Source organism: Leucoraja erinacea, chromosome 11 (genome assembly GCF_028641065.1).
Source record: "Leucoraja erinacea ecotype New England chromosome 11, Leri_hhj_1, whole genome shotgun sequence".
NCBI classification, from domain to species: domain Eukaryota; kingdom Metazoa; phylum Chordata; class Chondrichthyes; order Rajiformes; family Rajidae; genus Leucoraja; species Leucoraja erinaceus.
The window spans coordinates 22,762,398-22,789,812 of record NC_073387.1 but is presented as its reverse complement, the minus strand read 5'-3'; the positions used below and the strand labels follow the sequence as shown (position 1 = coordinate 22,789,812).

General features: G+C 48.8%; 1 protein-coding gene across 1 annotated transcript; it reads right to left on the bottom strand.

Annotated features, from left to right (window-relative positions):
• Window positions 1–1,137: 1,137 nt before the first annotated feature.
• apbb3 (amyloid beta (A4) precursor protein-binding, family B, member 3) lies at window positions 1,138–26,633 on the bottom strand. The gene is made up of 12 exons (XM_055642808.1): window positions 26,149–26,633; window positions 20,070–20,269; window positions 18,987–19,084; window positions 18,036–18,093; window positions 17,559–17,705; window positions 15,912–16,039; window positions 12,099–12,213; window positions 10,170–10,257; window positions 9,246–9,329; window positions 8,732–8,847; window positions 4,486–4,665; window positions 1,138–1,396 (listed from the first exon to the last, which is right to left on the bottom strand). The coding sequence occupies exons 1-12, from the start codon at window positions 26,195–26,197 to the stop codon at window positions 1,163–1,165; spliced, it is 1,497 nt and encodes a 498-aa protein (XP_055498783.1). The 5' UTR covers window positions 26,198–26,633; the 3' UTR covers window positions 1,138–1,162.
• Between the last annotated feature and the right edge of the window lie 782 nt (window positions 26,634–27,415).

Here is a 27,415-nt window from a genome sequence, read left to right as displayed (position 1 = left end):
TGCATCACAGCGTGGTTAGGGAACTACTCCAGCCAAGACCGCAAGAAATTGCAGAGAATTGTGGATACAGCCCAGACCATCACACAAACCAAACTTGGGTTTCAGCCCGAAACGTTGCCTATTTCCTTCACTCCATAGATGCTGCCTCACCCGCTGAGTTTCTCCAGCGTTATTGTCTACCTTCCTTCCATTGACTCCATCTACACTTCATGCTACCACCAGCATAATCAAGGACCAGTCTCACCCCGGTCACTCCCTCTTCGGTGAAAACGCACACCTCCAGATTCAGGGACAGTTTCTTCCCAACTGTTATCAAGAACCATCCTATCACCACCTACTCATTGGAGACCCTCGGATTATCTTTTACTGGACGTTACTTTGCACTAAACGTTATTTCCTTTATCTGTACACTGTGGACAGTTTAATTGTAAGCATGTATAGTCTTTCCGCTGACTGGATAGCACACAACAAAAAAAGCTTTTCACTATACCTTAGTACTTTGGACAATAAACTAAACTAAACCTTTATCTTGCGCTGTGAACAGCTTGATTGTAATCATGTACAGTCCTTTTGCTGATAGGACGCAACAAAAGAGTTTTTCACTGTACATGTGACCACAATAAACTAAACCGACACCAAACTAAAACCTAAAATTAGTACGGCTGTCAGAGGTTCTAGGGAGAAGGCAGGAGAATGGGGTTGAGGGAAAGATAGATCAGCCATGATTGATTGAATGGCGGAGTAGAATGAATGGACAAAATGGCCTAATTCTGCACCTGTAACTTAAGAACTAAACTAAAACAAAACTTAAGATACACACAAAATGTTGGAGTAACTCAGCAGGTCAGGTAGCATCTCTGGAGAAAAGAAATGTGTTGTTTCAGAGATAGAAGACATTGAAGAAGAACGAGAAGACTGAAGAAGGGTCTCGACTCGAAACATCACCTATTCCTTTTCTCCAGAGATGCTGCTTGTCCCGCTGAGTTACTCCAGCAGTGTGGCTTATCTTCGGTATAATCTAGTATCCAGTTTCTTCCTGCACACTGCTCAAATGGTCTGTCCCTCCCCCCATTAATCACTGCTCCTGTTGATTCCCCCCCCCCCTTGACTTTCTGCCCTTCCCTCGCCCTTCCTGCCCCGCGCCCTCTTCCCCTGCCACACACTAGGGCATCTGCAGAGCAGAGGGTTTGTGCTGCAGCGAGTCGATGAGCGCTAGGACCCCCCGCTTCAGGCCGCTGCCCCCCGAGAGTTTTGGGGCCGGAGGTGGGGACTCGGGGGGGCCGGCGGACAGGGGGCGTCCGTGCTTCCTCAGACCCCCAACGGGGGGCGGCCCCTCCAAACCCCTCCTGGGGCCTTGCCGTGGGCTGGAAGTCACCAGGCACCTTTGGTACTGCAGCTGTGGACACAGAGAGAGGGGTTAGCCGGGCACCGGGGGGACGGGGCGGCCGAGGGGGGGGGGGGTCAGTCCAGCCAGGATACAGTAGTCAAGAGGACCAAAGGGTCAAGGTTCAGCCGTTTCACTTCTCGGGGAGTCGGGTTGCAGGTCAAGGGGCGAAGATCAGCGGGGGGGGGGGGGCAATATTCAGCAGGTCCTGGGAAGGCAGTGGGCAGATGGCCGCAGGTCAAAGGGCATCTTTGGCATGTGAAGGGGCATCCCCCAGATATGGGAACGAGCCCCAGTGGTAGTAGGGGGGTCGTCTGGGTACAGTGCGATCCCACTCACAGCAGGTGACCGGGCTAAATCGTAGCTGGACAGCACTGAAGGAGGCCATTGGGCCCACCAGACCAGTGACAGTTCTTCCACAACCAATCGGGGCCTCTGAAAAGTTCCTTTCGGCCTCACAGCAACTTACAGAGTGGAAAGCCTCTTCAATTGTTATTTTGAATGATTGAAAGATACAGCACGGAAACAGGCCCTTCGGCCCACCGAGTCCACGCCATCCATCGATCACCTGTTCACGCTAGTTCCATGTTATCCCACTTTCTCATCCACTCCCTACACACTAGGAGGCAATTTACAGAATTAAATTGGCCCTATCCCCGAACTCTACCTCCGCCACATTGACGACTGCATTGGTGCCACCTGCTGCACCCGTGCAGAACTCACTGACCTCATCCACTGCAGCACCAATTTCCATCCTGCACTCAAATTCACTTGGACCATCTCCGACATCTCCCTACAGTTTCTAGATCTCACTGTCTCCATCACAGGAAACAGACTATTGACCGACATCTACTACAAACCTACTGACTCCCATAGGTATCTAGACTACACTTTTCCCCACCCTGCTTTCTGTAAAAACTATCCCCAACTACCAATTCCTCCAACTATACCGCATGTGCGCCCAGGATAAGGTTTTCCATACCAGGGTATTTTGCTGATGTCCTCACCTTCCACCCCATCAGCCGTCGCATACAGCATATAATCCTCCAACATTTTTGCCACCTGCAACGGGATCCCACTTCAGGCCACATCTTCCCATCTCCACCCCTTTCTGCTTTCCGCAGAGACCGTTCCATACAAAACTCCCTGGTCAACTCATCCCATTCCCACCAAACTACCCCCTCCCCAGGTATTTTCCCTGCAACCGCAGGAGATGTAACACCTCTGTCCCTTCACGTCCCCCCTCGACTCCATCCAAGGACCCAAATAGTCTTTCCAATTGAGGCAGAGGTTCACTTGCACCTCCTCCAACCTCATCTACTGTATCCACTGTTCCAGGTGTCAACTTATCTGCATCGGCGAGACCAAGCGCAGGCTCGGCGATCGTTTTGCTGAACACCTCCACTCAGTCCGTCTTAACCTACCTGATCTCCCGGTTGCTAAACACTTCAACTCCCCCTCCCATTCCCAATCTGACCTTTCTGTCCTGGGCCTCCTCCATTGTCAGAGTGAGGCCCAGCACAAATTGGAGGTACAGCACCTCATATTTTGCTTATGTAGTTTACACCCCAGCGGTATGAACATTGACTTCTCTAACTTGCTTTTCCTCTCTATCCCCTCCCCATCCCAGTTCTCCCACTAGTCTCATTGTCTCCGACTGCATTCTATCTTTGTCCCGCCCCCTCCACTGACATCAGTCTGAAAAAGGGTCTCAACTCGAAAAAGTCGCCCATTCCTTCTCTCCAGAGATCCTGCCTGTCCGGCTGAGTTACTCCAGCATTTTGTGTCTACCTCCAAATCTGCATGTCTTTGGAGGAAACCGGAGCATCCGGAAGAAACCCACACGGTCGCAGGGAGGAAGTGCAAACTCCACACACACAGACGGCACCCGAGGTCAGGATAGAACCCGGGTCTCTGGCGTTGTGAAGCAGCAACTCTACCAGTAAAACATAATGCCAAGTTAAACTCATCTCTGCCTGTACATGATCCATATCCCTGCATATCTTTGTATCTATCTGAAAGCATCTTAAACCACTATCATACCTGCCTCCACCACCACCCCTGGCAACGCGTTCCAGGCACCCACCACCTGCACAGTGTGAAAAAACCTGCCCCGCACATCTCTAAACTTTGCCCCTTCATCTTAAAGCCATGCCCACTGGTATTTGATGTTTCCATATTGCGGGGGAAAATTGTTCAGAGTGTCTACCCTATCTATGCCTCTCATAGACACTTCTATCGGGTCTCTTCTAAATCTCTGACGTTCCGGAAAAAACAATCCAAGCCTGTGCCACCTTCCCCTGTAGCTAATATGCTCCAATCCAGGCATCGATTAGACGGTTAGACAATAGGGGCAATAGGGTTTGTAGGATAATTGGCCCCTTATAAATTGTCCCCAGTGTGTAGGGTAGAACTGGTTTACAGTGTAATCCATGGTCGGCAGGGACTCTGTGGGCCAAAGAGCCCGTTTCCATACTGTATCTCTAAATGAAACCAAACTAAAACCACTGTGTTTGTGTGTGTGTGTGTATGTCTGTGCACATGTGAGTGAGTCTGCATGTGTGAGATTGTGTGTGTGTGAGTGAGTCTGTGTGTGTCCAGGTGTATTTGTGTGTGTGTGCACATGTAAATGAGTCTGCGTGTGTGAGAGTGTGTGTGAGTTTGCGTGTATATGTGATTGAATGTGTGTGTGTGTGAGTTTGCGTGTGTATGTGAGTGTGTGTATGAGAGTGAGTCTGCGTGTGTGTGTGAGTCTCAGTGTGTCCATGTGTATTTGTGCGTGTGTGTGTGTGTGTGTATTTGTCCATGTGTGTGTGAGTGAGTGTGTCCATGTGTATTTGTCCATGTATGTGTGTGTATATGAGTGAGTGTGTGTGTGTCTATGTGTATTTGTGCGCGTGTGTATGTTCACTGACGTCTCCTCGTTCCATGCTGTATCTTTCAATCACACGGAATGGAAATGAGGGGAGTGGCACGGAGGAGAAACAAATGCTGGCCTAGCTGCGAAGGGCTGAATGGCATCTTCGCCATCTGCGAGAGCATGAGGGGGGCTAGCAGAGCTGCGATGGGCAGAGTGGACTAGAGGGGCCGGCAAGACTCACCATACACGCCGTCTGGACGGCCTCCGAGACGCAGCCAGCGTCTGGCTCGCACCAGAAGACGTGGCACTTGAAGCGTTGCCGTCCGATGTCCACGATCACACCCACCGTGTGTGGGTCCTTGCCCACTCCCAGGAAGGTCAGATACCGTACTGGGCATTCCCACCACGGCTCCTCACCGTCCTGGCCAAGCCGGGAAAAACACACCGTCACACACACTACTTCATCACGTCTCTTCGCCCACTGGATAGCACGCAACAAAGCTTTCCACTGTACCTCGGTACACGCGACAATAAACTAAACTAAACACAGAACATTATTCCCTTTATCCTGTACCTGTCCATTGTGGACTGCTTGATTAGATTCATGTATAATCTTTCCACTGACTGAATAGCAAAAGCTTTCCACTGTACCTCAGTACACGTGACAATAAACTAAATTAAGCTACAGAGCGGCCATGAGCTGCCATCTACCTCGTTGAAGACCCAATAGCGAGGGGGGAAAAAAATATAATAGGAACTGAAGGGGTAACTTTTTTTATACAGAGGGTGGTGGGTATATGGAACAAGCTCCCAGAGGAGATAGCCGAGGCATTTATTGCATTCACCCACCAGCCTTTGTACAAAAGTCACCCCTGAGGCTCCTATTAAATCTTCCCCCCCCACACCTTAAAACTATGGTCCAACTTGCCCACAGCGACCAACATGCCCCATCTACACTAGTCCCACCTGCTTGACTTTAGCCCAAATCTCTCTAAACCTGTCCTATCCATGTGATACCATACATTAGAACTTTATCCCAGGAGGGAAATTGGTCTGCCACCATAAGACACCAAATACATGAAATTAAAGTGACGAGTGGAAAAGATTGGGGATGTGCAAAGATTGGGGATGGGGGGGGGGGGGGGGGGGGGGGGGTTGTCAGTTTACCCCACGACAGAAAGGGGAGAAGTTGTACAGTTTGACAGCCACAGGGAAGAAGGATCTCCTGTGGCGTTCTGTCCTGCATCTTGTTAGAACCAGTCTGTTGCTGAAGGTACTCCTCAGGTTGACCAGTGTGTCATGGAGGGGGTGAGCTGTATTGTCCAGGATGCTCCGCAGTTTGAAGAGCATCTTCCCCTCCAAGACCACCTCCCATTAATCCAATTCCAACCCCAAGATGGAGCCAGCCTTCCTGATGAGTTTGTTGGTCCTATTGGCATCCATAACCTAGACCCTGCTGCCCCAGCACACGGCAGCAAAGAAGATGGCACTGACATCCACCAATTGGTAGAACATCTGCAGCATCTTATTGCAGACGTTGAAGGAGTGGAACTTTCTCAAAAAAGTACAGCCGGCCCTGTCCCTTCTTGTACAGGGCCTCAGCGTTCCTGGACCAGTCCAGTTTACTGTCCAGGTACACTCCAAGATATTTGTACTACACGGTAAACTGCACATACACACCATTGATGGAGACAGGGTGCAGAGTTGTTCCTCTCCTCCTAAAGTCCACCACAAACTCCGTAGACTTGTCGGTGTTGAGCTGCAGGTGATTCAGCCCACACCACTCAGCAAAGTCGTTGACTACACCCCTGTATTCACTTCCCTCCCCTCAGGTAGTTGGTGATCCAGGACATCAACGGAGCATCCACCCGCATCTTCAGCAGTTTGCTCCCTAGCAGTGCAGGCCGGATGGTGCGAAAAGCACTGGAGAAGTCAAAAAACATGACCCTCACCATGCTTCCCAGCTTATCCAGGTGAGCAGAGGAATGGTGGAGCAAGTGGATGATGGCATCCACAAACGCCACCTTTGTTTGGTAAGCGAACTGCAGGGGGGGTCCAGTTTGGGTTTAACCAGGGGTCGGTCGCAGGTGAGAGAGCACCAGCCTCTCCAGGGACTTCATGATGTGTGAAGTCAGCGTCACGGGTCTATAGTCATTGCAGGAGCTGGGACACGTCCTCTTTGATACAGGAACTAGGCAGCATGTTTCCATTAGAAAATATTAAACGTTGTGATAGTACCTGCCTCAACTACCTCTTCTGGCATCTCTTTCCACACACAGGTTCCCATTATATCTTTCTCCTCACCCTAAACCTATGTCCTCTAGTTCTTGATTCTCCTTCTCTGGGCAAGCGACTCTTGGCATCTAACCCATCTATTGTGTTTTTGTACACCTCTATAAGATCACCCCTCATCCTTCTGCACTCCAAAGAATAAAGTCCTCGCCTGCCCAACCTCTCGATATGTGAAAAGAAAGAGATTAGTTAAAACAAATGTAGGTCCCTTGCAGTCAGAAACAGGTGAGTTGATCATGAGGAACAAGGATATGGCGGACCAATTGAATAACTACTTTGGTTCCGTCTTCACTAAGGAAGACATAAATAATTTGCCGGAAATAGCAGGGGACCGCGGGTCAAAGGAGTTGGAGGAATTGAGTGAAATCCAGGTTAGCCGGGAAGTGGTGTTGGGTAAATTGAATGGATTAAAGGCCGATAAATCCCCAGGGCCAGATAGGCTGCATCCCAGAGTACTTAAGGAAGTAGCTCCAGAAATAGTGGATGCATTAGTAATAATCTTTCAAAACTCTTTAGATTCTGGAGTAGTTCCTGAGGATTGGCGGGTAGCAAACGTAACCCCACTTTTTAAGAAGGGAGGGAGAGAGAAAACGGGGAATTACAGACCAGTTAGTCTAACATCGGTAGTGGGGAAACTGCTAGAGTCAGTTATTAAAGATGGGATAGCAGCACATTTGGAAAGTGGTGAAATCATTGGACAAAGTCAGCATGGATTTACGAAAGGTAAATAATGTCTGACGAATCTTATAGAATTTTTTGAGGATGTAACTAGTAGCGTGGATAGGGGAGAACCAGTGGATGTGGTGTATCTGGACTTCCAGAAGGCTTTCGACAAGGTCCCACATAAGAGATTAGTATACAAACTTAAAGCACACGGCATTGGGGGTTCAGTATTGATGTGGATAGAGAACTGGCTGGCAAACAGGAAGCAAAGAGTAGGAGTAAACGGGTCCTTTTCACAATGGCAGGCAGTGACTAGTGGAGTACCGCAAGGCTCAGTGCTGGGACCCCAGCTATTTACAATATATATTAATGATCTGGATGAGGGAATTGAAGGCAATATCTCCAAGTTTGCGGATGACACTAAACTGGGGGGCAGTGTTAGCTGTGAGGAGGATGCTAGGAGACTGCAAGGTGACTTGGATAGGCTGGGTGAATGGGCAAATGTTTGGCAGATGCAGTATAATGTGGATAAAGTGAGGTTATCCATTTTGGTGGCAAAAACAGGAAAGCAGACTATTATCTAAATGGTGGCCGATTGGGAAAGGGGGAGATGCAGCGAGACCCGGGTGTCATGGTACACCAGTCATTGAAGGTAGGCATGCAGGTGCAGCAGGCAGTAAAGACAGCGAATGGTATGTTAGCTTTCATTGCAAAAGGATTTGAGTATAGGAGCAGGGAGGTTCTACTGCAGTTGTACAGGGTCTTGGTGAGACCACACCTGGAGTATTGCGTACAGTTTTGGTCTCCAAATCTGAGGAAGGACATTATTGCCATAGAGGGAGTGCAGAGAAGGTTCACCAGACTGATTCCTGGGATGTCAGGACTGTCTTATGAAGAAAGACTGGATAGACTTGGTTTATACTCTCTAGAATTTAGGAGATTGAGAGGGGATCTTATAGAAACTTACAAAATTCTTAAGGGGTTGGACAGGCTAGATGCAGGAAGATCGTTCCCGATGTTGGGGAAGTCCAGGACAAGGGGTCACAGCTTAAGGATAAGGGGGAAATCCTTTAAAACCGAGATGTGAAGAACTTTTTTCACACAGAGAGTGGTGATTCTCTGGCACTCTCTGCCACAGAGGGTAATTGAGGCCAGTTCATTGGCTATATTTAAGAGGGAGTTAGATGTGGCCCTTGTGGCTAAGGGGATCAGGGGGTATGGAGAGAAGGCAGGTACGGGATACTGAGTTGGATGATCAGCCATGATCGTATTGAATGGCGGTGCAGGCTCGAAGGGCCGAATGGCCTACTCCTGCACCTAATTTCAATGTCTATGTTTCTATGTTTCTCCCAGTAGCTCAGACCCTCGAGTCCTGGCAACATCCTCATAAATCTTCTCTGTACCTTGTCCAACTTGGCAACATCTTTCCTATAACATGGTGCCCAGAACTGAACGCAAGATTCTAAATGCGGCCTCCCCAACAACATCTTATACAACTGCAAGGTGACACTGACGAGGAAGCTTGGCCCTACCTCTCCCTTGCAGATGGAGAGAGTGGTGTCCGTCAGTCCGAGAAATACAGATGGCCACGCCTCTTGTTCCGAGCTCCCCAGAAGACTCCTGATCACCTCGTTCACCTGTTTCATCCCTGCAATGAAAACAACATTGCAAACAATAAAAGCAAATTGACCAACACAAGAATAAAGACAATTAAGTTCTCAGAAAAAAACATCCTCAACGAGGTAGACTCAAGGAACTGCAGACGCTGGTTTACAAATAAAAAAGACACAAAGTGCTGGAGTAACTCAACAAGTCAGGCAGCATCTCTGGGTGGCGTGGACAGGTGATGTTTCGGGTCGGGACCCTTCTTCAGACTGATAAAGTAGAGGGGAGAAAACTGGAAGAGAGAGGTGGGGACTGGACAAAGCCTGGTGAGTGATAGGTGGATAGGTGAGGGGGGGGTTGATCTGATCCTTAAACAGTGGTGACGAACCGCGGGTTCCCTACACTGGGTCTCTGCCCGGATACACAGAGAGATTTACTGACCTATCGATTTCCCCACGGGCAGGCAGCCGATGTATTGTACACGGAACCTCTGTGTTCTCTGTGTCACCGAGTGCAGGAGGTCCACTGGAAAACACAGGCAGGCAGCGTGAGTGGTTAACACATTAGTGTAGGGAGAGGGAAGAGAGAGAGGGGAGAGGTGAGGAGAGAAAGTCAGATATGGTGAAGGATGATGAGAAGAAAGTGAAGGGGAGAGAGAGATGGAAAGGGAGAGGGAGAAAGGTAGAGAGAGAGAAAAAAATGACGGAGAGGTGGAGAGGGAGAGAGAGGTAGAGAGAAAAAGTGAAAGGGGGAGAGACAGAGTGAGAAGCGTGGAGAGGAGAGAGAGAGGTGGATGGGAATGGAGAGAGGGGAGAGAGATGGGGAGGGGATGGAGAGGGAAGGAGAGAGAGGGGAAGGAGAGAAGGGAAGGAGAGAGAGTGGAGGAAGAGAGGGATTTGCAGGCATTGGACTTTATCTCTGCAACTGATGCACTACAACGCTGAGAACTACATTCTGCACTCTGATCTGAGTGGATAGCATGCAAGACAAACCCTCACAGTATCGTTGCACTGAATTCCTTCCTCAACCCACAGACATTCTCCCCATGCTCCGGGTTCCTACACACGTGCGGGTTTGTCTGTAAATTGCTCCTAGTGTGTAGGGAGTGGATGAGAAAGTGGGCTAACACAAGCTAGAGTGAACGGGTGATCGATGGTTGGCGTGGACTCAGTGGACCGGTTTCCACGCTGTATCTTTCAATCGAATCTCGACTTTTAGAGTCTGATTACAACCGGGAAACAGGCCCTTCGGCCCAACTCGTCTATGCTGACCAAGTTGACCCATGCATGTGCTGCCCATTTGCCTGCGTTTGGCCCACATCCCTCTAATCCTTTGCTATCCAACAAAGCCCAAGGTTGGAGATACCTTGTCGAGTCAAGTCAACCTGGTGGCCGTCTTCATCTGGTCCCGGGGTGATCGTGGAGTCACTCCTCATTGCACGCTCCACCATGATCTACAAGAGCAGAAACGTTTAGGTACCATCACGCAAAACCAATCTGCACCCTGACCTCACCAGTCCGGAGAAGGGACCCAACCCGAGACGTCACCTACTCTTTTTCTCCAGAGATGCTGCCTGACCCGCTGAGCACCTTGTGTCTATTTTCAGTATAAACCAGCATCTGCAGTTCCTTCCTACACAATTAGTTTAGTTTAGTTTAGACATACAGCATGGAAACAGGCCCTTTGGCCCATCGCGTCCACAATGACCAGCGATCGCCCTCTACACCAGCACTATCCCACACACCAAGGACCATTTACTGAAGCCAATTAACGTACAAACCTGTACGTCTTTGAGTGTGGGAGGAAACCGGATCCCCTAGAGAAAACACACGCAGGGAGAACGTGCAAACTCCGTACAGACAGTGTAAATAGCTCGTTCTAAGCTTCCCCCAGTCTAGTTTCAGTCAATAAAATACTGAGTTAAGCACTTGCGCATCTAAACTTTATTTTGGAAAAACACAATAACAGTTCCCCACTACTATATCTAACCACCGCGGGTTCGATCCTTGTATCTGCCTGGCCAAGCCCTCCTAGCCTTGTGCAAGCAGAGACACTCCACAAGGTCACACAGTCCTAAATGTTCACCCAGAAGATCGACACAGGACCTCGAGGGAGCGGCCTTTTATAAGTCCCCTAACCTTGAGGGGCCGAACCACATGGGGGTGGTCTCTATACAGTCCAATAACAGATATCGATTAACACAGTACATGATAGACATTTCCCTAACCCAATAATACAGTGACTAATACAATGCATCTGACAAAGCTTCTATATGCAAGTTAACAGAGATGAATTATGCAACATGTGCCTGGATATTCAAGAAACCCAAACAAGGCTCAACACTTAACCCAATCAACATCTAGCAAAGTAAAACTTTGCAACAATATTTACAATCTGTATGTCTGGTTTGCATTCACCCAATCCATTTCATGCAATTTACACCTAATTGTAAGAATCTGCAGATGTTCCATTCTCTTCCTGCAACTCTTATCTAGGCTCTAGACAAGCTGGCACCATTCGGCAGATTGTCCTATTTCTGCAGAAGGCACATTTAAATTGACCAAATGGCCTAGCAGCCCAGAAGCCTTTACTCAATTTTAGTGTCTTGGCATCTCCAATTTGACCAGAATTAACAATAGCGCCTCTAGTCAGTATAAGAATGTAACTAGACTGAATGAATGAATGAATTTATTGGCCAAGTATTCACATGCAAGGAATTTGCCTTGGTGCTCCTCCCACAAGTGACAACATGACATACAGCGTCAGTTAAGAATGATACATAAAACATTAAACATTAATAATAAAACATTATTGATTAAATATGTGAATTAAATAAAATACCAGAGCAAAAGGAGGCTACAGATTTTTGGTTTACTCGTGGAAAAAAGCTATTTTTATGTCTGGCTGTGGAAGCTTTGACAGTCCGGAGTCACCTTCCAGAGGGAAGAGATTCAAAGAGTTTGTGGCCAGGGTGAGAGGGGTCAGAGATGATCTTACCCACTCGCTTCCTGGCCCTTGCAGTGTACAGTTCGTCAATGGAGGGAAGGTTGCAACCAATAACCTTCTCAGACTGATCTACAGTCAGGATCGAACCAGTGTCTCTGGCGCTGTTGGGCAGCAACTCTACCGCTGCGCCACCGTGCCGCCCTGCATTCACGATACCACAGGTGCATTAAACTTAACCGAGAAACCGCAGCTTAGGAGCACAGCTCACTCTCCCAACACTGATCGAGAACTGGTCGTCATGCACAAGGAAGTCCCCTTGGTCCCCGGTTAGTGGTGGAGAGAACTTGCCTGGGCGCTTATCTGATGCAGGGCGGATGCAATGGCCTTGGCTGGGGTGTCACAGTGAAAGACGTGACACTTCAACATGCACGTGTCCTTGTCGCTCGCAACGTAGGCAAAATCTCTGTGCAGGTAGGTGGGGGCAAGAGAAAGAGACATATTCAATGGAGAGACCAGGCAAACTAGTTATCCACTGCCCCACAAGTTACGTTTTACACTGAGAGTGGTGGGTGCCTGGAAATAGGCATCATGTAAGGCACAGACATTGTGGGCTGAAGGGCCTGTTCCTCTGCTGTAATGTTCTGAAGAAGGGTCACCATAAGTCACAGGGGAATGGGGTTGAGAGGGCAAGATAGATCCGGCATGATTGAATGGTGGAGTAGACGCGGTGGGCAAAGGACTAATTCTGCTCCTTTGACTTTTGAACATATGGATATAAGATCATAAGATATAGGAGCAGAATTCAGCCACTTTAAAAATACCCAAGGACTTGGCCTCCTCTCCGCCGCCTTCTGTGGTATTCTGTGATTCTGCCATCTGTGGAATTCCACAGATTCGCTACCCTCTGACAAAATGCATTTCTCCACATCCACTTTCTAAAAGTACGTCCTTTTATTCTTAGGCTGTGCCCTCTGGTCCTAGACTCTCTCACTAGAGGAAACATCCTCTCTATCCAGGCCTTTCATTATCACCTGCACACTTTTGTAAGCCAGCATCTACAGTTCCTTGTTGCTACCGTACTGTTCTACGGTCAATGAATTGTACTCCCATGAATCTCACTAAGGTGGGTGTCATCAAGAAAGGACAGCATTTTCAAGGCCAGAGAGAACGGGATATATTTACTGAATTTGTTGCCTCTAGTGGGTGAGGGTATTAGCTACAAGGAGAGGTGGGACACTCTTGGATTGTTTTCTCAGGAACGCCGGAGGCTGAGGGGGAGCCCTGATAGATGTACATATAAAATTATGAAGCATAGATAGGCTGAACCTTTCTCCTAGGGTGGAAGTGTCCTAGAGGGCACAGATTTAAAAGAAGAGGGGGCAAGTTTAAAGGAGATGTGCGGGACAAGCTGTTTTAACACAGTGCGTGGTGAGTGCCTGGAACGTGCTGCCATGGGTGGTGGTGCAGGCAGATAGGATCAGGTTTTAAGAGGTTTTTGGATAGCCACATAGATATCCAAAAGCATCTTAAACACCTCTCCATAAGCATTTTAAATGCCACTTTTGTTTCTGCCTTATTCACTCCCCCCAGCACCACATTCCAGGCACCCGCCACCCTCTGTATAAACATAGAAACACAGAAAATAGGTGCAGGAGTAGGCCATTCGGCCCTTCAAGCCTGCACCACCATTCAATATGATCATGACTGATCATCCAACTCAGTATCCTGTACCTGCCTTCTATCCATACCCCCTGATCCCTTTAGCCACAAGGGCCACATCTAACTCCCTCTTAAATAAAAAATACAATCGTCAAACTCAAGTACAATAGATCGAGCAAAGGGGTCCTTTAAACTTCCCCCCCTTTCACCTCCAAGCTGTGTGTCTAGTCTTTAACAATTTCCACAAAATACAGGTGGCACGGTGGCGCGGCTGGTAGACCCACTGCTGCACAGCTCCAGTGACCCAGGTTCAATCCCCACCTCGAGTGCTGTCTGTGTGGAGTCTGGACCTTTCTCTGTGTGACCTCGTGGGTTTCCTCCGGGTGCTCCGGTTTTCTCCCACATCCCAAAGACGTGACCTTATGGGTTGACATGTCCTCGGGTTAATTGACCCTCCCTCTGTAAATTGCCCCCTAGTGTGTAAGGCGTGGTTGACAAAGTGGGATAACATGGAACTAGTGATGAATGGTCGGCGATGATCGGAAGACAAGCATCATACAACGGTAAGGGAGGCAACATTTTAATTCCAAATCGGAAAATAAAGGGAATAAAAATGGAAAGTTGTACCTGTCTCTGTCTCCATGGCAGCAGGGAGAAAGTAAAATGATGACATGGATAAAGTCGGTGAAGCAACAGGAAGCATTCCACTCGTACAACGATGCCACATGAACACAAGGCATTCAGATCAACACCAGGAAATGTCTGAATGTTCACAGATCAAAATTCCACCGCTAACAATTAGCTTCATTCAGTTTTGTTTACGTGTACGGAGGTTTTGTGAAAAGCTTTTTTGCTGCGTGCTATCCAGTCAGTGGAAAGACAATACATGATTACAATCAAACCGTCCACAGTGTACAGATACAGGATAAAAGGAATAACGTTTAGTGCAAGATCAAGCCCAGTAAAGTCCGATTAAAGATAGTCCGAGAATCTCCAATGTGGTAGATGGTAGCTCAGGACAGCCCTCTAGTTTAGTTTATTATTGTTTATCACATGTACTGAGGTACAGTGAAAAGCTTTTGTTTATGTACTATCTAGTCAATGGAAACTACACATGATTACAATCAAGCCGTCCACTGTGTACAGATACAGGATAAAGGGTACGTAATGTTGGTGGGAGATTCCCACACAGTCAACAGCCAAGAGTGTTAAGTTGTCATTTCTCCCAATAACAGATGAATTAAATTCTTACAGCGTAATAGGCCCATATGCACAGTAGTATTTCGCTAACATACAATAAATAAAAATTTAAATAATTCAAAACTCCATGACTAGTGCAGCCAAGACAGTTCATTGTTTGGTTTAGTTTAGTTTAGAGATGTAGTGTGGAAACAGGCCCTTCGGCCCACCCAACCACACCGACCAGCGATCACCCGTTCACTCTAGTTCTATCTTATCCCACTTTCCCATCCACTCCATGCGCACCCGAGGCAACTTACAGAGGGTTAATTAACCCACAAACCTGCATGTCTTTGGGATGTGGATGGAAACCGGAGCACCCGGAGGAAACCCACGCAGTCACGGAGAGAACGCACTTACCCGAGGTATAGGATCAAACCCGGGCCTCTGGCGCTGTGAGGCAGCTGTGCCACTGTGCCGCCTTTAGTTAGTTTAGTTGGATTGTTGTTCATAGTTTAGTTAGTCATTTGTAGTGTTTAAGAGCCTGATGGTTGTAGGGAAGAAGCTTCTCCTGAACCTGGACATAACAGTTTTCCTTCTTCCCGATGTCAGGAGTGAAATGAGAGCATGGTCAGGGTAGTGTGGGTCTCTGATAATTCTGGCTGCCTTTTTGAGGTCTCCTGTAGATCCCTTCGATGGTAGGGAGGTCGGTACCCGTGAAGGACCGGGCAGTGTCCACCACTCTCTGTAATCTCCTTCGTTCTTGGGCGTTTGAGTTGCCGACTTTGTGATGCAACTAGCCTATACCCTTCTACGGGTGTTGTCTGTGCAGAGTTTGCACGTTCTCCCTGTGACCGCATGGGTTTTCTCTGGGTGCTCCAGGTTCATCCCATACCCCAAAGGTGTATAGGTTTGTACATTAATTGGCTACTGTAAAATTGTGAATTGCCCCTAGTGTGTAGGGTAGTGCTAGTGCACGGGGTGATTGCTGGTCGACGCAGACTCGGTGGCCATAGGCCTGTTTCCACGCTGTGTCTGTGACGTCTAAGCTCAAAGCTTTTCTGTCTTATGGAAACTATCGAGGTTAGTTGGCCCTCTCTAAATTGTCCCTGGTACATAGGTAGTGGATGAGAAAGTGGGATAACATGGAACTAGTGTGGACAACTAGTGGTCTCGCTGGGCCGAAGGGCCTGTTTCCACGCTGCGTCTCTAAACTAGACTGTAAACAAGAAGGGAATGGGGCGGTTCCATCATATTAGGACCACTTCAATTAAGTACATGCTTCACCACAGAGAGGAGAGAGATTGAGTGCTGTGTACTCACCTGCCGTGGGTACAACCAACGCCCCACACACGGATATTGATGATGGGCTGGGAGTGGATCAGACTGTGGTCAATGGGGTCCACCAGGCTCAGGGTATCCTTCCTGAGAACCAGCACCATGTCCTGACCCTGCGGACAGAGAGCCAGTCCAACAATCCATAGACCAAACAAACCCTGCACTCTGTCGCCCAGACAAGTCAGAGTCATACAGCCCTTCAGACACAGGCCCCCCAGCCCAACCTGCCCACACCGGCCAACATGTCCCATCCACACCCGTCCCACCAGCCTGTGTTTGGTCCATGTCCCTCTAAACCTTTCCTATCCATATTCCTGTTCAAATGTGTCTTGAACGTTACGATAGTACCTGCCCAAACTATTTCCTCTGGCAGCTCGTTCCATACACCAAACACCCTCGGTGTAAAAGAAGTCACCAATTAAATCTTTTCCCCTCTCACCTTAAACCTACATCTGGTTCTCGGTTCCCCATCTCTGGGTAAGAGACGATGTGCGTCTTGTCCGATCTATTCCTCTCATGGCTCTTTACACACTGTCACGGTAACTAGTGAGTGCTGCTCCCCATGGTTTGAAAATTCAGGCACAAGACCACAGGACCATAGGAGCAGAATGAGGCCGTTCGGCCCATCGAGTCTACTCCACCATTCAAATGCGGCTGATCTCTCTTTCTCAACCTTCTCCCCACAATCCCTGACACCAATGAAGATTCTGTCAATCTCCGCCTTAGAAATACTCATTGACTTGGCCTCCACCACAGTAGGGTGGAGCAGCTGTACAGCTGCCAGGCATGAATGACCAGGGAATGGATACTGACCACGCTCAGGCACAGGGAGATTAGTTTAGCTTGGCGTCGTGTTCGGCATGGACATTGTGGGCTGAAGGGCCTGTGCTGTGCTGAGCTGTGGTGTGCTGGGCTGGTCTGTGATCGGCTGGACTGTGTTGGGCTGGACTGTGCTGGGCTGGACTGCTGGGCTGGACTGTGTTGGGCTGGACTGTGTTGGGCTGGGCTGGGCTGGACTGCGTGGGCTGTGTTGGGCTGGGCTGTGTTGGGCTGGGCTGTGTTGGGCTGGGCTGTGTTGGGCTGGGCTGTGTTGGGCTGGACTGTGCTGGGCTGGACTGTGCTGGGCTGGACTGTGCTGGGCTGGACTGTGTTGGGCTGGACTGTGTTGGCTGGACTGGACTGTGTGTTGGGCTGGACTGTGTTGGGCTGGACTGTGCTGGTCTGGGCTGTGTTGGTCTGGGCTGTGTTGGGCTGGGCTGGGCTGTTGGGCTGGGCTGGACTGTGCTGGGCTGGACTGTGCTGGGCTGAACTGTGCTGGGCTGGACTGTGTTGGGCTGGACTGTGCTGGGCTGGACTGTGCTGGGCTGGACTGTGCTGGGCTGGACTGTGCTGGGCTGGACTGTGCTGGGCTGGACTGTGGTGGGCTGGACTGTGCTGGGCTGGCCTGTGTTGGGCTGGACGGTTGGGCTGGACTGTGTTGGGCTGGACTGTGTTGGGCTGGACTGTGTTGGGCTGGACTGTGCGGAGCTGGCCTGTGCTGGGCTGGCCTGTGCGGGTCTGCACTGCACTGTGGTGCAGGAGTGCTGCTGACCTCAGTGCCCGTGGGAGGGTAGGCGTCACGGACTAACGTACCTCCTCCCAGGTGGAGGCTGAGCGGCGACCTGCGGACTTGCTGCTGGACAGCTGCTGGATACAGTTGTTCACCGCGATGCTGCTCTTCCCCGGAGCCAGATCCTCCTCCGGGATCTCCACCCAGCCCAGCGACCGCACGGCAAAGCACTGCGTGTGGGGGCAAACACAGGGACGTTACACACCACACTATGTGTGGGAAACACCCACAGGGGTCAGCGACCGAGTGAGACAGAGAGAGAGAGAGAAGGAAAAAGACAAAGAGCGACAGAGAGAGAAAGACAGGTAGAGAGAAAGAGAGCGGGGAAGGGGAAGAGTGAGGTGAAGGAGAGGAGAGGGGAGAGGGGATGGAGGGAAGGGCTGATACTGATACTTCAATAGGTTGGGATATTAACGGACTGACACACACACACACACACACACACACACACACACACACACACAGTGGGGTATAACGGACAGGGTGGGGGCGGGCGTTACCTTGGACTCGAGCTTCCTCCGATGCTCCAGCCTGCCGTCTTGCCAAAGAAGCGGGTCCCTGTAAAACAGAACAACATCAGTCATAGAGGAGATGCAAAGATCTGCAGATGCCGCTTGATCCACAAAAAGACACAAGGTGCTGGAGTCTGGAGAATGTGGATAGGTGACGTTTCGGGTCAAGACCATTCTTCAAAACTCTTTGTCTACCCATTACCTCGCTCCCTCTCATCTGTACCCATCTATCACTTAGTACTTTTAGTATCACTTAGTACGTTTAAAAAAAAAGACACAAAGTGCTGGAGTAGCTCAGGCGGCATCTCTGGAGTACATGGATAGGTGATGTTTCGGGTCTGGATCCTTCTTCAGACTGCTGAACTACAGTTCTGTGTACAATAGGTAGAGCAAAGGGGAATATACAGAGTGTAGAATGTAGTTCTCAGCATTGTAGCGCATCAGTTCCAGAGACAAAGTCCAATGTCTACGTTGGGGTCGAGGTGAACCCTAACTTATGGAAAGACTGTTCAGAAGCCTAATAACAGAGGGGAAGAAGCTCTTCCTGAATCTGATGGCGCGCGCTTTTAAGCTTCTGTACCTTCTGCTGGAGGGGAGCGGGAAAAGAAGGAATGACCGGGGTGGGACAGGGACAAGTCTTTGATTCTGTTTGATTATGTTGGCTGCTTTCCCGAGGCAGCGTGAAGAGATGGAGTGGATGGTGGCGAGTCTGGGTTGTGCGGTGGACTGGGCTACATCCACAACTCTGTAATTTTGATACCCCCCCCCCCAATTTCCCTAGAAGGGTAGAATCCAAATGATAAGGATTTCATGTAGTTGGACAATGCACTATTGTTACTGAGTGTTACTGCGCGCTTTCAAGCTTCTGTTCTTTCTGCCGAACGGGAGCGGGGAGAAGAAGGAAGGAATGGCTGGGGTGGGAATCATTGCAGGACTAACCTTAGGTTTATTGACGAAGAAGCCGGCATTTTGCTCTCGAACGTCCCACCTCTGCAGGGATGATTAACGGCAGCCGGGCCAGAGACAGTTACCTGCGACTGTGAACAAGGAGGAGGTTAGAGTGGGGAACTGCAGGTGCACAGGAGGATGTTGCAGCGGGAGGTAGGTGAGAGGATGCAGCCAGTCGTAGTGTCATACAGCGTGGAAACAGGCCCTTCAGCCCAACTTGCCCATGACGACCAAGATGCCCCATCTACATTCATCCCACCAGCCTGCAATTGGCCCATATCCCTTCTAAAACTTTCCTATCCATGTACCTGTCAAAATGTCTCTTAAACATTATGATGGCACCTGCTACAACTTCCTCCTCCGGCAGCTTGTTCCATGCACCCACCACCCTTTGTGTGAAAAAGTTACCCCTAGATTCCTATTAAATCTTCACCCCTCACAAACCCATCTCCTCTGCTTCTCGATTCCACTAGTCTGGGCAAAAGACTGTGCGTCTACCCGATCTATTCCTCTCCTGATTTTGTGCACCTCTCTAAGATCACCCCTCATCCTCCTGCACTCCAAGGAATGAAGCCCTAGCCTGCCCAACCTCTCCCTGTAGACCAGGGCCTCGAGTCATTGCAACATCACTCTAAATCTCTGCACAATCTAAAGAAGAAAAAGATGCAGCTACTGAAAATCTAAACTTTAAAGATACAGCATGGAAACAGGCCCTTCGTCCCACCGAGATCGCCCAATGGTTAATTAGCCTGGGAAAATTGTTAATTGTCCCTAGTGTGTGTAGGATAGTGCTAGCGTGTGGGGATTGCTGGTCGGTGTGGACTGAAGGGCCTGTGTCCGTGGTGTATCTCTAAACTAAACTGGCAAGCAATTTACAGAAACCAATGAATGTACAAACCCACGCGGTCACAGGGAGAACATGCGATCTCCACACAGAGAGCACCCAAGGTCTTGCGTTGCGAGGCAGTGGTTCTACCAGCTGCCGCCACTATCACGAACAAAGCCTCACACGAGACAAAGCCCTCGTGCCCATCAGTCCCCCAGGCTGGAGCCTGTTCCACCAGCTCCCCTCACCTTGTGGCCCGGGGCAGGCACCACGGCCGACGGTAGTTTGCCAGCGTCCACACCAAGCTCCGGGGAGCCAGCCGGGTGATGCCATTGAGTAGCGCCCGTTGACACGTGCCAGTAGTAAGTACCGCTCGAGTCACGGATAGTTCTCCACCCCGGGGGCAGCTCGGGGTCCGTCTCCAGTGACGGGTCATTCCACAAGTTGTCTGTTCGAGAGCCAAGAGATCAATGCGTTAACACACAGGGGATAGATATGTACAAGGATGTTGCCAGGACTCAAGCGCCTGAGCCACAGGGAGAGGTTGGGCTGGTTAGGGCTTGATTTTTTGGAGGAGGATGAGGGGTGATCTTATAGAGGTGTATAAAACCATGAGAGGAATAGATAAGGTAAATGCGCAGAATCACTTGCCCAGAGTAGGGGAATCAAGAACCAAAGAACATAGATTTAAGGTGAGGGGTAACTTTGTTTTTTTTCACAAAGGATGATGGATGCATGGAACAAGCTGCTGGTGGAGGTAGTTGAGGCAGGTACTAACGCAATGTTTAAGAAACATGTAGGCAGATGGATAAGGGTAGGTTTAGAGGGATAAGGGGCCAAACGCAGGCAGGTGGGACTAGTCTAGATGGTGTATCCCACACCATCTGATGGCAATTCCGACATCGGAGTTCCATCATCCCGGCGTGAGGGCCTGAACATCGGGCCGCCCGTGGTGGCGACTGCAAGGGGTTCGGGAGCCCCCGACCACTGGTGAACAACGGAGGAGGATGACTGAATTTTAGAGTCTTCCCTCACAGTGGGAAATTTTGATTCTGTGTGTCTGTGTTAGTCTATCTTGTTCTGTGCTCTTTATTATTCGTGTGGCTGTATGATGACAACACATTTCACTGTACCAATTGGTACATATGACAAATAAATGTATCTTGTATCTTGTATCTTGGTTGGCATGGGCATGTTTTTCTGTGTATGACTATGAACAACTATTTATTCGATATTCAGGCAGAGAAGTGTTCCTGTTTGATGCCTCTCTCTCTCTCTCTCTCTCTTTCTCCCTCTTTCCCTCCCTCTCTTTCTCCCTCTTGTGTTCCTCTCTCTTGTCCTCCACCTCTCTCTCTCTCTCTCTCTCTCTCTTTCTCTCGTTCTCCTCTCTCTATCCCTCTCTGTCACACGCACAATGTCAGGTCTATAATTAGCCTCTGCCGTTGTGAACAAGTGCCAGGCAACCACTCACTGAATTAAATGGCTGCGGGAGTCCTAGAGAGAACACAGTAAAATAAATTAACAGTCTCCGCACCCTCTCCTCACCTGCCGCCTGTGTCTGTGCGTAGAAATCACAATCTATGCAACAAAATGGTTGAAAGAAGGAAAGAAAAAGGTGATAAATAGTGAAAGGCCTGGATAGAGTGAAGTTTCCACTAGTGACCAGAGGACACAGAATAACTAACTAACTACACCTCAGAATAAAAGTACGTACATTTAGAAAGATGAGGAGGAATTTGTTTAGCCAGCGGGCTGTGAATCTGTGGAATTCATTGCCACAAACGGCTGAGGAGGTAAAGATATTGGGTATTTTTAAAGCAGAGATTGACGGGTTCCATCCAAGACACTGAGACAGCTACATGAATAGGTAGGTTTAGAGTGATACGAGCCAAACACGGGCAGATGGAGCTAGTGTAGATGCGACATTGGTAGGTGTAGCAAGTTGATGCTCACATCTGGCAGAAGGTACAGAAGCTTGAAAGCGCGCACCGCCAGACTCAGGAACAGCGTCTTCCCCTCTGTTATCGGGCTGCTGAACGGTCCGTCCACAAGCTAGGACACTGTTCAATTCACCTCTATCCCATTGCGCACATTGGACTTTGTCTCTGGAACTGATGCGCTACAATGCTGAGAACTATATTCAGCACTCTGTATCTTCCTCTTTGTTCTACCTGTTGTACTTGGGTATGACTTGCATTTATATGTAGTATATCTGATCTGTTGTATGCAAAACAAAGTATTTCACTGTACCTCAGGACACACGACAATAATAAAGCTAAACCAGGTTGAATTAGCACTGTGAGCCATTAAGTTCTCTGATTTATAGTATAGGAGCAGGGAAGTTCTACTGCAGTTGTACAGGGTCTTGGTGAGACTACACCTGGAGTATTGCGTACAGTTTTGGTCTCCTAATCTGAGAAAAGACATTCTTGCCATAGAGGGAGTACAGAGAAGGTTCACCAGACTGATTCCTGGGATGTCAGGGCTTTCATATGAAGAAAGACTGGATAGACTCGGCTTGTACTCGCTAGAATTTAGAAGATTGAGGGGGGATCTTATAGAAACTTACAAAATTCTTAAGGGGTTGGACAGGCTAGATGCAGGAAGATTGTTCCCGATGTTGGGGAAGTCCAGAACAAGGGGTCACAGTTTAAGGATAAGGGGGAAATCTTTTAGGACCGAGATGAGAAAATCATTTTTCACACAGCGAGTGGTGAATCTCTGGAATTCTCTACCACAGAAGGTAGTTGAGGCCAGTTCATTGGCTATATTTAAGAGGGAGTTAGATGTGGCCCTTGTGGCTAAAGGGATCAGGGGGTATGGAGAGAAGGCAGGTACAGGATACTGAGTTGGATGATCAGCCATGATCATACTGAATGGCGGTGCAGGCTCGAAGGGCCAATGGCCTACTCCTTCACCTAATTTCTATGTTTCTATGTTTCTATGATTAGCTGCACACACTCAATCATTCTGCCCTGTTAGGGTGCAGTCATTAGCACAGTGGTTAACCTACAGGACTGGTAACCAGCGATCTGGACCATTGACCCAGCGGCACCAGTTCAATTCCCATTACAACAGCTATAGAATTTAAAATCAACTAAATAAATTTGGATCTTTAAAACCAAGTCTCAGCAATGGTAATTGTAAAAAAGCTGAATGTTTAGGAATCTATCAGGCTTTTTAATTGCAAGAACAAGGAACTGCAGATGCTGGTTTATACGAAAGAAAGACACAAAGAGTCCGAAGAAAGGTTACGACCTGAAACGTCATCTATTCCTTTTCTCCAAAGATGCTGGCTGGCCCGCTGAGTTACTCCAGCACCATAGATACAAAATGCTGGCGTAACTCAGCAGGTCAAGCACCATCTCTGGACTTTAGATTTTAGAGATACAGTGTATCTTCGGCCTGCTGAGTCGGTGCCAACCAGCAATTAACCGGTATACTAACACCATCCGACACAATACGAACAATTTATTATTTTTTACCAAAGCCAATTAACCTACAAACCCTCTACGTCCTTGGAGAACAAGCATAGGTGGAGTTTTGGGTCGGGACTATTCTTCAGACTGATTGCAGTGAAGGGGAGGGGTGTGAATAAAAGGCATTTGAAATTGATTTGAATTGGAAAATACAACAGAAACAGTCTAAAGAAGGGTCCTGTCCATGTGCTACAGGGAGAGGTTGAGCAGGCTAAGACTTTATTCCTTGGAGCGCAGGACAGAAAGGACAGGACAAAATGCCACAGGAGATCCTTCTTCCCTGTGGTTATCAAACTGTACAACTCCTCCCCATTCTGCCATGGGGTAGACAGAGACCGACCCCTCTCCCCTCCCCAATCTTTTCACATCCACAATCATTTCCACTCGTCACTTTAATTTCATGTTTCATGTATGACTGTTGGCAGATCAATTTCCCTCCTGGGATGAATAAAGTTCCATCATATCTTATCGTAGGAGGATGAGGAGTGATCTTATAGAGGTGTGAAAAATCAGAGAGGAATAGATCGGGTAAACGCACAGTCTTTTATTCAGAGTAGGGAAATCGAGAACCATAAGTTTAGTGCTGATTGATGCTGAAGGGCCCGACTGAAGAGCTGTCTGAACGGTCACGACACAAAACATCACCCTTTCCATCTCTGCAGAGATGCTGCCTGTCCCGCTGAGTTACTCCAGCTTTTTGTGTCTATCTTTGGCCTGTTTTCATGCTGTTTGATCTATGACTCTCTCCGACTCTCATTGCCTGCTGTCATCAGTCTACTGAATGGATTGAAGATGTAATCCTGATCTTCCTGCCTACCTCATTGTGGCCCTTTTTTTGTGTGAGAAGATACAAGGCACGGTATATGCTGGTCTTATAGAACTGTGTAAGATCATGAGGGTGAGATAGGGTGAATGCACAGTTATTTACTTCTTCTTCTTGCGTTTGAGGCAGCAGATGTCTGCAGCAGGGTGATGCCATCCGGTTCAACATCATATTTACTCTGTGAAGGGGAAACACGAACCAGAGGAATAGCTTTAATGTGAGTGGGAAAAGATTGAATAGGAACCTGAGGGCCAGCCATTTCACACAGAGGGTGGATGTATGGAACAAGCTGCCAGAGGAGGTAGGTACACAAAAATGCTGGAGAAACTCAGCGGGTGCAGCAGCATCTATGGAGCCAAGGAAATAGGCAACGTTTCAGGCCAAAACCCTTCTTCAGAGGGGTAGTTGTGGCAGGTACTATAACAACATTTAAAAGACATTTGGACAGGGTACATGGATAGGAAAGGTTTAGAGCAGTGTTTAAGTCGATTTTTATTTTTTAGGATTTTCCATCAGGTAAACATATGTAGTTTATGTTTCAGATGTTATTTTGAGTAAATAATTTTTTGGGGGTAAAAAAGGTCTTTATTGCGTAGTTATTACAACCAAGGTATTGGCGTTTTAAGCTTCTTCAGCTGAAACGGAGTTCACTTTTTAAATGACAAGAATTATATCACCACATGGGGGGGGGGCATCAGGATTTTAGAGGTGATTAGGTGGGGCATGGCCAAAAAAAGGTTGGGAACCACTGGTTTAGAGGGATATGGGCCAAAGGTGGGCAGGTGAGACTAGAGTAGACGGGGAATGGTAGTTGGTATGGGCAAGATGGGCCGAAGGACCAGTTTCTGTGCTGTATAACTGTACGGCAATTTGAGCAAGATAATTCCAAAGATTCTTGACTCCGAGGGAGAATATTTGTCTATTGGGATTTAAATGGATGACCCTTTATTTTTAAAGCAGAGACTCCTCGTTCAAGATTCTCCCATAAAAGAATACTTCCTCTCCACACCCACCCATCCTCTGGATGCCCCTTGGGATTTTGTGTTTCAGTCCAACCCCTTCTCACTCCTTTAAGCTACAATGGATACAGTGGTTAGTTATAGAGCAGGGTGACAGGCCCTTCGGCCCATCCTCACTAGCCTACCTACATTTATCATAGAGTCATACAGTGTGGAAAAAGGCCCTTAGACCCAACTGGCCCCTGCCGCCAACATGCCCCATCCACACTAGTCCCACCTGCCTGCGTTTAGCCCATATCCCTCTGAACCTGTCCTATCCATGTACCTGCCTAAATGTTTCCTAAACATTGCAATAGTTCCTGCCTCAACTACCTCCTACGGCAGCTCGATCCATACATTCACCACCCTTTGTGTGAATAAGTTACCCCTCAGCTTCCTATTACAATTTCCCTCCCTTACCTTAAACCTATGTCCTCTGGTTCATGATCCTCCTATTCTGGGCAAGAAACTCTGTGTGTCCACCCAATCTATCCCCCTTATGATCTTATACACCTCTATATTACCCCATCACCCTCCTGCGCTCCAAGGAATAGAGTCCTAGCCTGCCCAACCTCTCTCTACATCTGCAGTTTCTTGTGTGCCTCTGGAGAGACTCCTGATGCTGCCTGACCCCGAGTCCCTCCAGCATTTTGGCATTTGCTCAAGGCACCAGCATCTGCAGTCTCCTCTCTCACTCTCTCTTCTCCACAGATGCTGCCTGACCCTCTGAGTTCTTCCAGCACTTTTGTCCTTCACACAAGATTCCAGCATCTGTAACCTCTCGCATATCTGTGGCATTGGGATAGCGCCGTAATTTGCAGGGTTAAAGGCGCTCAGACCTCACCAGCTCCGAATTAGACGCACTCCCGAATGGGATGAAGCAATTGCAAACGGCTGCTCAGGTCGGAGACGGACCTTCATTGCAAAGCACATCTCTCCCCACCCCGCCTCCCCTCTGCAAAAGACCCAGCTACGAACCATGCAAGAGCCCTTGACATTTAACCCGCGGAGAGAGACTTTGACTCACCGTCGCAGTTGACAATGATGATAGCGAGCATGTAATCTTTGCCTAGCATTGCTGCCTCCCAAGAAGTGGCGTCGCCTCTTCCATCCACAGTTGCCCCTGGTATCTATATCCAGACACACCGCGTCCCCTCTCTGCATTAACAGCCCGGGTCCCACTGCACCGCCTTCCCTTCCACCGGCTCCCGAGGATTGCAACCAGATCAGCGTTTTGCAAAACATTAACCCTTTCAGCGCTGCATTCCTTTGCTGGTCTGCGTCGGTCATCGAGTCATACAGCGTGGATACTGGCCCTTCGGCCCTACTTGTCCACATTGACCAACATGCCCCATCCACACTGGTCCCACTTAAGATCGACACAAAATGCTGCAGTAACTCTGCGGGTCAGGTAGCATCTCTGGAGAGAAGGAATGGGTGACGTTTCAAGTGGAGACCTTTCTTTAGGCTAAGAGTCAGGGGAGAGGGATTCGAGAGATATGGAAGACTTGCCTGCCTTCATCTGTCCTTTCCATGTACCTGTCTAATTGTTCCTTAAAGGTTGTGATAGTCAAAACTTTCCCCAACTACCTCCTCCAGCAGCTCGTTCCATACACCCATCACTCTTGTGATCCTGTGAAAAATCTACCCTTCAGATTCCTATTAACTTTTTGTCCCCTCATCTTGAATCTGAAGATCTGGATCAAAAGGACGCAAAGTGCTGGAGTAACTCAGTGGGTCAGGCAACATCTCTGGAGAACATAGATAGGTGACGGTACACAAAAATGCTGGAGAAACTCAGCGGGTGCAGCAGCATCTATGGAGCGAAGGAAATAGGTGACGTTTCGGGCCGAAACCTTTCTTCAGACTGATGGGTGGTGGGGGGGAAAGAAAGAAGAAAAAAGGGAGGAGGAGGAGCCCATGGGGGGGGGGGGGGGGGGGGGGGGGTGGGGAGACAGCAAGGGCTAGCAAAATTGGGAGAATTCAATGTTCATGCCAACCGGACGCAGGCAACCCAGGCGGATTATGAGGTGCTGTTCCTCCAATTTCCGGTGTTGCTCACTCTGGCAATGGAGGAGACCCAGGATAGGTGACGTTTTGGCTCTCGACCATTCTGGAATAGTGTGATTCACTGTCTCGGGGAGATTCAACCAAGCAATTATTTTCCGCCAGATGATGTGGGGATTTGCAGAGTCATAAAGTAGGGAACCAGGCACTGTGGCCCAACTTGCCCATTCCGACCAACAGGCTCCATCTACACTAGACCCAACAGCCTGCATTTGGTCCATATCCCT